The 9,037-nt window shown below is 51.0% G+C and overlaps 1 protein-coding gene across 1 annotated transcript; it reads right to left on the bottom strand.

The window, feature by feature from the left end:
• Positions 1–8,023: 8,023 nt before the first annotated feature.
• On the bottom strand, positions 8,024–8,570 carry LOC308610475 (Golgi-associated RAB2B interactor protein 3-like; the record flags this gene model as incomplete). Its single annotated transcript, XM_081259600.1, has 1 exon — positions 8,024–8,570. A coding segment is annotated over one exon (547 nt), but the record flags the coding sequence as incomplete, so codon positions are not given.
• Positions 8,571–9,037: the final 467 nt, after the last annotated feature.

Raw genomic sequence — 9,037 nt, 5'->3', positions numbered from 1 at the left:
CCTTGTGCTTCTCTCTCTGCAGGACAGACTCCTAGAAGTGGGGTTCCCGGGTCAAGGGATGCACACCTTCTGCATTTTGGTGACTCCACGGGTTGGGCTGATTTGAATCAGCATGTCGGCGTCACGGGGAGACACAATGAAGGAAGGACTTCCTAACTGTGAATGATGTTCCACAACTGATGAGACTACCTGGGCTGGGGTAAGTGTTCAAGAAGAGACCAGACAGTCAGGATGCTGTAGGAGGGATTACAGCCCTGGTGAGGAGACCAGTGCAGCTGATAATGATACCTAAGGTCTCTCTGAAATTCAGCCCTGTGGGACAAGGTGGAGAAGCACTCGGAACCTCTCCAGTGTGGTGAATCCCATAGTGATAGCTCGTTTGTCCCTGACCCTTTTCAACAATAGAAGGTATTTCCCAGGTGAGTCTCAGAGAGCACCAAAGGCTATGAAGGACCAGCTTTGCCCTGCTCTCCCAAAGCACCCTGCCCCGTGTTCTTGAGTCTCTGTGGGTGCTTCCCACTAGGATTTTGGCATCCTCTGTAGTCGCTGCATCTCCAGTTTGGAGCATCGGGGTACTGCTGTAACTGTCTACCGGTGGTCTCAGGATATAGACAAGCTTTTCCCAATGGGAAAAGAGGTCTTTTTGTGCATCGGAAGAGGGGCACAGCTGCAGATAGAAAGTCCGGCCGGTAGCAAGATTCAGGCACAGCTGCTGTTTCTCACGGTTGTGGATGGAGATCTTGACAAACTTCAAGGGAAGCAGCCTGGTGAGCTCTAGGGTCTTCACGGGCTTGCAACCTCTCCCCTTGGTGATCCCGGCGCATCTGACATGCTCTTCACAGACTTTCGTTGTTCGGGCCAGCAGCATGACGTCAGGTAGTGGGAAGAGGGGGCTGGTGGATGCGACACCCACAGTCACCCTTCGGACGCGGTTGTCTAGGTCAATCAGTTCTCCTTTCTTGCTGACCTGGATAAAGTCGCTCTCAAACATGGGAGCGTACTTGAAAATGTCATACTCTCCTCCCTCGTACAGTTGTCGTTGCAGGACCCCCATGGAGGTCCTCAACACCCCCACTGAACAGTAGCTATTGGCCGTGTAATGAGGTAAACTCTCACTGCTCATGGCTCTCTTCGTTCAAGACAGAGCCACCAGCCACAAATTGAGTCTCGGAGAGAGAGAGGGAACGAAAGCAACTCGTCACCTCCCTGCAGGACTCTGCCAGAGTCTCTTGGCCCGACCATATTTATACCGCAAGTCCTTTGTGACCCGTCACCATCACATCGCACACCCCTTTGTTGAGCCTCCAAGTCCCCACCCCCTTGGGGCAGGCTCACCAGCCTCCCCCTAAACCAACCACCATGTCCATAGGGAACAGGCTGACCCTGCCAGGGTATAGGTGTGGGTAGGCTGGATAGTCTTTCTACTCAAAAGGTTGAGAAAACCCTCCTGCTTTTGTAAATATCTGGGTGGTTTCCAGTCTTGTTGTTGTTACAAATCTCCCTGCAGGGGTCATCTTCGTGCTTCTGCTGAATGATGTCCTGGGGATAAAATCCTGGAAGTGGACTGTGTACTTGCTAAGGGCAGGCATCCTATGGGAATTGCTGTTCTCTGTGTCCCCAGCGTATATAGCACAGTGCTGGCAGGAACTTAGAAAGAGTGCTACGTGTCAGAGTCCCACTGGTACTGTCATTTCCAGGATATGGAGAATTTTCTCACCCATTTTCTCTTTTCAAGGAGGCTAACTTTTGTTTATATTTATATTTATATTTATATTTTTTACAGTTTTAGAAACTTTTTATTGTGAAATATAACACACATTCATGAAAGTGCAGAAAGCATAAATATAGCTTAATGAGTAACAAGAAAGTGAACACCCTTGTAGCTGCCACCCAGAGCAAGAAATAGAACCCTGCCAGCCCCTCTTCTGCATGCTCCCTCCCCACAAAGGTAACCCAAACTTGGATTGCATTTATTTTCTTTTCCTTCTTCTTTTTTATTGATGTATAGTTGATTTACAATGTTGTGTTAATTTGTGTTGTGTTAATTTCTTCGGTTAATTTCTGATTCAGTTTTTTGTATACATACATTCTTTTTCCTATTCTTTTCCATTATGGTTTATCACAGGATACTGAATATAGTTCTCTGTGCTCTACAGTAGGACCCTGCTGTTTATCCATCCTGTAGTTTGTATCTGCTAATCCCAAACTCCCAATCCTTCCCTCCTTGACCCCTGCTTGTTTTTTTGTTTTTTTTTTTTTTTTTTTTTTGCGGTACGCGGGCCTCTCACTGTTGTGGCCTCTCTCGTTGCGGAGCACAGGCTCCGGAGCCATGGCTCACGGGCCCAGCCGCTCCGCGGCATGTGGGGCCCTCCCGGACCGGGGCACGAACCCGTGTCCCCTGTGTCGGCAGGCAGACTCCCAACCACTGCGCCACCAGGGAAGCCCGAAGCTGAGCTCTTGAACTGGAGTGACCCTTCCGAGAGGGTCTGTGTTGGGCTACGACGGCCTGACCTTCACACTCCACATCAATCATTTCTTGCCGTGCACCTTGGGTGAGGAACCCAGGCAATTTCCAAACTCACTGCCAGCTGAAGGCTTTCTGTGGGATGCACCCCCAGCAGCTGGGGCCACAAGTCCTTCGTTGAAGAAATGCACCCCACGTGGATATTTCAAATGGAACGGTGTCTTTCAAAGCATACCCTCCAATCTCCTCATTATATAGATCCTGTGGCCCCAAATAGGAAGTAACATAAAGTCCCATATTAACAACCCCCCCAGCCAAATACTTCTTTTCACAGAAACCACAGTACCCTCCACAAAGTGCACATTTGATCAGGCCACTCCCCTCTTGAAAACATATCATGGCTTTGCATCACTCCAAGGTCAGAAATCAAACTCCTTTAAATGGACCTCAAAGCCTTGCATGGCGTGGCCCCTGCTGTGTTCCCCAGCATCACATCACGCTTGCTGTGCCAGCCACGACACTGCCTTCAATATGCCTCCCACCGTAGCACATCTTCAACAATCCTGTGAATGACCTTATTTTGCTGTAGGGAAAAAAACCCTTTCTAGTATGTATGTGTGTTGCCAGACTTGAAGTTTGGGACATTGGTCAGTTTGTAATCAACCATCCATTGCGTAATTGCACTTGCAGCTGCAGAATTGCTACCACGGTGATGAATATTGCTGTCCAAAATATTGGCCTTTATCTGATAGGGTGTACTGACTTGATACCCAAATTGATGTCTCCCTCCAGAGGAAGATGCCTGTTGCTTTGAAATACGTAGGTATCTGTGCATGTGTCTCTTGATGAACCGTCAAGATAGAAAAGGAAATCCAGAGCAAGTGCCAGGCAGGGCACGTTGCGGTGGGCAAGTCCCCACCTCCACTTTACTACTGCACTGGAGGTGTAAATTGTGTCAACTGTGGGTCTGCTCAGCTAACGCCCTGCATAGTGGACTAACTAGGTTCACGTTAAAGAAGTCCTTTGGGGTGAGGGAGTGAGAATGCCTAATACAGGCTAAGAAAGACAAAAGGTAAAGCCAAGGGTACAGAATCCTAAGATGAAGCTGTTTTAAGTAGGCTGATTCAGCCTCTGGCATGGTGAAAATCTGGGGCTCTGAGTCAAAGGCTTTGGAAAGAGTTCCCCTTTATCTCCCTCCTCTACCCCGTAACTCCTCACATTTCCGGAAGGCTTCCCCCAAACCCCTCTCAGGTCTTAGAGAACATGGCTCTTTCTCTCCTCTTACCAAGACCCACTGCTTCAAGAGGTAACTCCCAGGACACATTGATCCCCACAATCTATTGGTCTTTGTGTATCGGAAATCACAAGATGGGATTTTCCAGCCACCCACCAGAGCAACTGAGAAGGGCTTCCTCTCATCCTCCCAAGCTACCACTCCTCCCAGAATCCGTATCTTATTTCTCACCTCCTCCACCTCTACCACTTAATTTGCTCTGCAGAGAAAGTCCCTAAGTTTTACTGGAAACCCAACTTCCATCCTAGTAGACCCTGTTGTCACAGAAGGGAATGAGCAGAGAATTGCAAGGCTAGCAGATGACTCCCCGGTTCATACAAAGACACATGGGGCTTCCCTGGTGGCGCAGTGGTTGGGAGTCCGCCTGCCGATGCAGGGGGCACGGGTTCGTGTCCCTGTCCGGGAAGATCCTACATGCCGTGGAGCCGCTGGGCCCGTGAGCCATGGCCGCTGAGCCTGTGCGTCCGGAGCCTGTGCTCCGCAATGGGAGAGGCCACAGCAGCGAGAGGCCCGCATACCGCAAAAAAAAAACAAACCGCAAAACAAAAAACACACATGGTTCTCAGAGGCATTCTTCTCAAATCCGACGGTTGTTAACTGTTATCAACAGTTACTCTAATCCAACTGTTATCAAGTGTTGTTAACAATTTAATGATTTTCATGGACTCATGAAATTTATTTACAACTTTTTTTTAAACTGGAAAGACTTTTTTATGATGGACATTTAAAAATGCATAATCTCAGTATGAAATGAGATTTCATAATCTCATTTATGATTTTTTTTATTTTTAGAATCGCTTTCCACATGCATACATAATTTGCATAGTTCATCAGTACAGAGCATTTTGGATTATTCTGTTATTCCTTAGCAATATATCTAAACCTTTCTTGTGTTCCTGGATAGTGAGTATTTATGTCCCTTAGTTTCTTTATGTTATAGTTCTTGAAAGATATCTTTCAGACTTTGTCATCCATCTCTTGTGCATATATTGAAAGGAAAACAACAGTGAAACAAATTGGTTGAGATATTTCTAAGGCAGTGACTGCCACTTGGCTGACAGCAGTATAAGAATCATCCTGATGTCAGAGACGTTAAAATAAAATGGAAACGATAATACATTCCCATGGACATACCGCTTTGCATAATAGCTTTTCCTCCCAGACCATCCCTCCCTTGTTTTGACCCTACAGAAATCCAGTATTGTGAATTTTGTGTTTATCATGTCCTTGTTTTTTTCTCCCCTTTTAGCAAATGTGTGCTAAACATGGAAGCCAACCGGGGCTTTGTCTGCCTCTCAATGGTCATGTGTGAGCCTTGTTTCTGAACCAGGAATGACTCTGAAGCTCCTAAAGAAGGAGAGGATCTTACTGGATGTCTTACTTAGAGTCCCTGAACTGGTGGCGGACTGGCTGTTCCTCAGTTTGCGAGCTGTCCTCCCGTCCTTTGTCAACTTTGGAGTTTCCATGGCCAGATGAGGACCAGTGGGAGGATGATTTCTGGGTCTTGTCCCCTCCTGTCCTGTGGTGACCTTCACGTGTCCTGCGGTGATGGGAACTTTTCCTCGATGAAGACGTGTCCTTCTTTTCTTTTTTTCTCTCCAGGCTTCATCCCTGGGGTGGAAGCCCTTCTGGCTTCCATCCCGTTCAGACATGTAGCCTTCGGTCTGCAAGGTGGAGACCACGGGGTCTGCGACCTTCCCTTCAGCTCTTCCAGCAGCAGGCTTGCTGGTTGTGACTGCAACTGGCAACACCATGCTCATGCTGCTCTCTGGACCATCTGCCCCCGTCGAGGATGTGCTGGCATCATCGGCCAAGACCAGGTTCGTGTCCTGCAAGGATAAGCTGGCAGCACCTGCAGTGTCCTCGCCGGATCCGCTTTCTCCTGGATCCTTGATGGTGGCTCCCGCCAGGCCCATGGTCAACCCTGCCGCTGCTCCTTCGGCGCTTTTCACGGCTGCAGTTGATCCATGGGGGGCACCTGCAATGGCCTCGCCAGATCCGCTTTCTCCTGGATCCTTGATGGTGGCTCCCGCCAGGCCCATGGTCAACCCTGCCGCTGATCCTTCGGCGCTTTTCACGGCTGCAGTTGATCCATGGGGGGCACCTGCAATGGCCTCGCCAGATCCGCTTTCTCCTGGATCCTTGATGGTGGCTCCAGCCAGGCCCATGGCCATTCCTGCCGCTGATCCTTCGGCGCTTTTCACGGCTGCAGTTGATCCATGGGGGGCACCTGCAATGGCCTCGCCGGATCCGCTTTCTCCTGGATCCTTGATAATGGCTCCCGCCAGGCCCATGGACATCCCTGCCGCTGATCCTTCGATGCATTTCACGGCTGCAGTTGATCCATGGGGGGGCACCTGCAGTGGCCTCACCGGATCCGCTTTCTCCTGGATCCTTGATGGTGGCTCCCGCCAGACCGGTGGTCATCCCTGCCGCTGATCCTTCGGCGGTTTTCACGGCTGCAGTTGAGACATGGGGGGCACCTGCAATGGCCTCGCCGGAACCGCTTTCTCCTGTATCCGTGATGGTGCCTCCCGCCAGCCGATGGATATCCCTGTCGCTGATCCTTCGGCGCTTTTCACGGCTGCAGTTGATCCATGGCTGGGCACCTGCAATGGCCTCGCCGGAACCGCTTTCTCCTGAATCTTTGATGGTGGTTCCCGCCAGGCCCGTGGTCATCCCTGCCGGTGATCCTTCTGTGCTTTTCACGGCTGCAGTTGATCCATGGGGGGCACCTGCAATGGCCTCGCTGAATCCGCTTTCTCTTGGATCCTTGATGGTGGCTACAGCCAGGTCCGTGGTCATCCCTGCCGCTGATCCATCGGCACTTTTCACGGCTGCAGTTGATCCAAGGGGGGCACCTGCAGTGGCCTCGCCGGATCCGCTTTTTCCTGGATCCTTGACCGTGGCTCCCGCCAGGTCCGTGGTCATCCCTGCCGCTGATTCTTCGGAGCTTTTCACGGCTGCACTTGATGTGTGGTGGCACCTGCAATGGCCTCGCCGGATCCGCTTTCTCCAGGATCCTTGATGGTGGCTCCTTGATCGTGGCTCCAGCCAGGCCCATGGCCATTCCTGCCACTGTTCCTTCGTCGCTTTTCACGGCGGTAGTAGATCCATGGTGGGTACCTGCAATGGCCTCGCCGGATCTGCTTTCTCCTGGATCCTGGATAATGGCTCCCGCCAGGCCCATGGGCAACCCTGCCGCTGATCCTTCGGCGCTTTTCACGCCTGCAGTTGATCCATCGGGGATACCTGCAGTGGCCTCGCCGGATCCGCTTTCTCCTGGATCCTTGATGGTGGCTCCCGCCAGGCCCATGGTCATTCCTCCTGCTGATCCTTCGGCACTTTTTGTGGCTCCAGTCACGTCACGAAGCTTGTGAAGCCCAGCCTCATCCTGATCCCTTTCTCTGTGGAGCTCTGTGGTCTGAGCCAAGGGGAGGAGAATCAGGTAAGTTAGAGATGACAGAAAGTGAGATCTGAACTGTCTGCTCCTCTCTCATCCTGGAGCTGAGCAACTCAAGGGCTTATACTTAGAATAACCTTTGAGATCACCCAGTCTAAGCTCCCATTGGATGCTAGATCCCATCTACTGCACCGCTCTCAAACGGCCACTCCATTTTACTTGAACAGTCCCAGGGTCAGGGAAAGCACTGATACAGTTCTCCATGATACACACTTTAATTTTATACCCTTGTGCTTCTCTCTCTGCAGGACAGACTCCTAGAAGTGGGGTTCCCGGGTCAAGGGATGCACACCTTCTGCATTTTGGTGACTCCACGGGTTGGGCTGATTTGAATCAGCATGTCGGCGTCACGGGGAGACACAATGAAGGAAGGACTTCCTAACTGTGAATGATGTTCCACAACTGATGAGACTACCTGGGCTGGGGTAAGTGTTCAAGAAGAGACCAGACAGTCAGGATGCTGTAGGAGGGATTACAGCCCTGGTGAGGAGACCAGTGCAGCTGATAATGATACCTAAGGTCTCTCTGAAATTCAGCCCTGTGGGACAAGGTGGAGAAGCACTCGGAACCTCTCCAGTGTGGTGAATCCCATAGTGATAGCTCGTTTGTCCCTGACCCTTTTCAACAATAGAAGGTATTTCCCAGGTGAGTCTCAGAGAGCACCAAAGGCTATGAAGGACCAGCTTTGCCCTGCTCTCCCAAAGCACCCTGCCCCGTGTTCTTGAGTCTCTGTGGGTGCTTCCCACTAGGATTTTGGCATCCTCTGTAGTCGCTGCATCTCCAGTTTGGAGCATCGGGGTACTGCTGTAACTGTCTACCGGTGGTCTCAGGATATAGACAAGCTTTTCCCAATGGGAAAAGAGGTCTTTTTGTGCATCGGAAGAGGGGCACAGCTGCAGATAGAAAGTCCGGCCGGTAGCAAGATTCAGGCACAGCTGCTGTTTCTCACGGTTGTGGATGGAGATCTTGACAAACTTCAAGGGAAGCAGCCTGGTGAGCTCTAGGGTCTTCACGGGCTTGCAACCTCTCCCCTTGGTGATCCCGGCGCATCTGACATGCTCTTCACAGACTTTCGTTGTTCGGGCCAGCAGCATGACGTCAGGTAGTGGGAAGAGGGGGCTGGTGGATGCGACACCCACAGTCACCCTTCGGACGCGGTTGTCTAGGTCAATCAGTTCTCCTTTCTTGCTGACCTGGATAAAGTCGCTCTCAAACATGGGAGCGTACTTGAAAATGTCATACTCTCCTCCCTCGTACAGTTGTCGTTGCAGGACCCCCATGGAGGTCCTCAACAACCCCACTGAACAGTAGCTATTGGCCGTGTAATGAGGTAAACTCTCACTGCTCATGGCTCTCTTCGTTCAAGACAGAGCCACCAGCCACAAATTGAGTCTCGGAGAGAGAGAGGGAACGAAAGCAACTCGTCACCTCCCTGCAGGACTCTGCCAGAGTCTCTTGGCCCGACCATATTTATACCGCAAGTCCTTTGTGACCCGTCACCATCACATCGCACACCCCTTTGTTGAGCCTCCAAGTCCCCACCCCCTTGGGGCAGGCTCACCAGCCTCCCCCTAAACCAACCACCATGTCCATAGGGAACAGGCTGACCCTGCCAGGGTATAGGTGTGGGTAGGCTGGATAGTCTTTCTACTCAAAAGGTTGAGAAAACCCTCCTGCTCTTGTAAATATCTGGGTGGCTTCCAGTCTTGTTGTTGTTACAGATCTCCATCATCTTGGCGCTTCTGCTGAATGATGTCCTGGGGATAAAATCCTGGAAGTGGACCGTGTACTTGCTAAGGGCAGGCATCCTATGGGG

The sequence above is a fragment of the Mesoplodon bidens genome (genome assembly GCF_964165515.1).
Source record: "Mesoplodon bidens genome assembly, contig: HAP1_SCAFFOLD_873, whole genome shotgun sequence".
NCBI lineage: Eukaryota > Metazoa > Chordata > Mammalia > Artiodactyla > Ziphiidae > Mesoplodon > Mesoplodon bidens.
The sequence above is the reverse complement of the archived record's forward strand: the minus strand, read 5'-3'. Positions and strand labels throughout refer to the sequence as shown.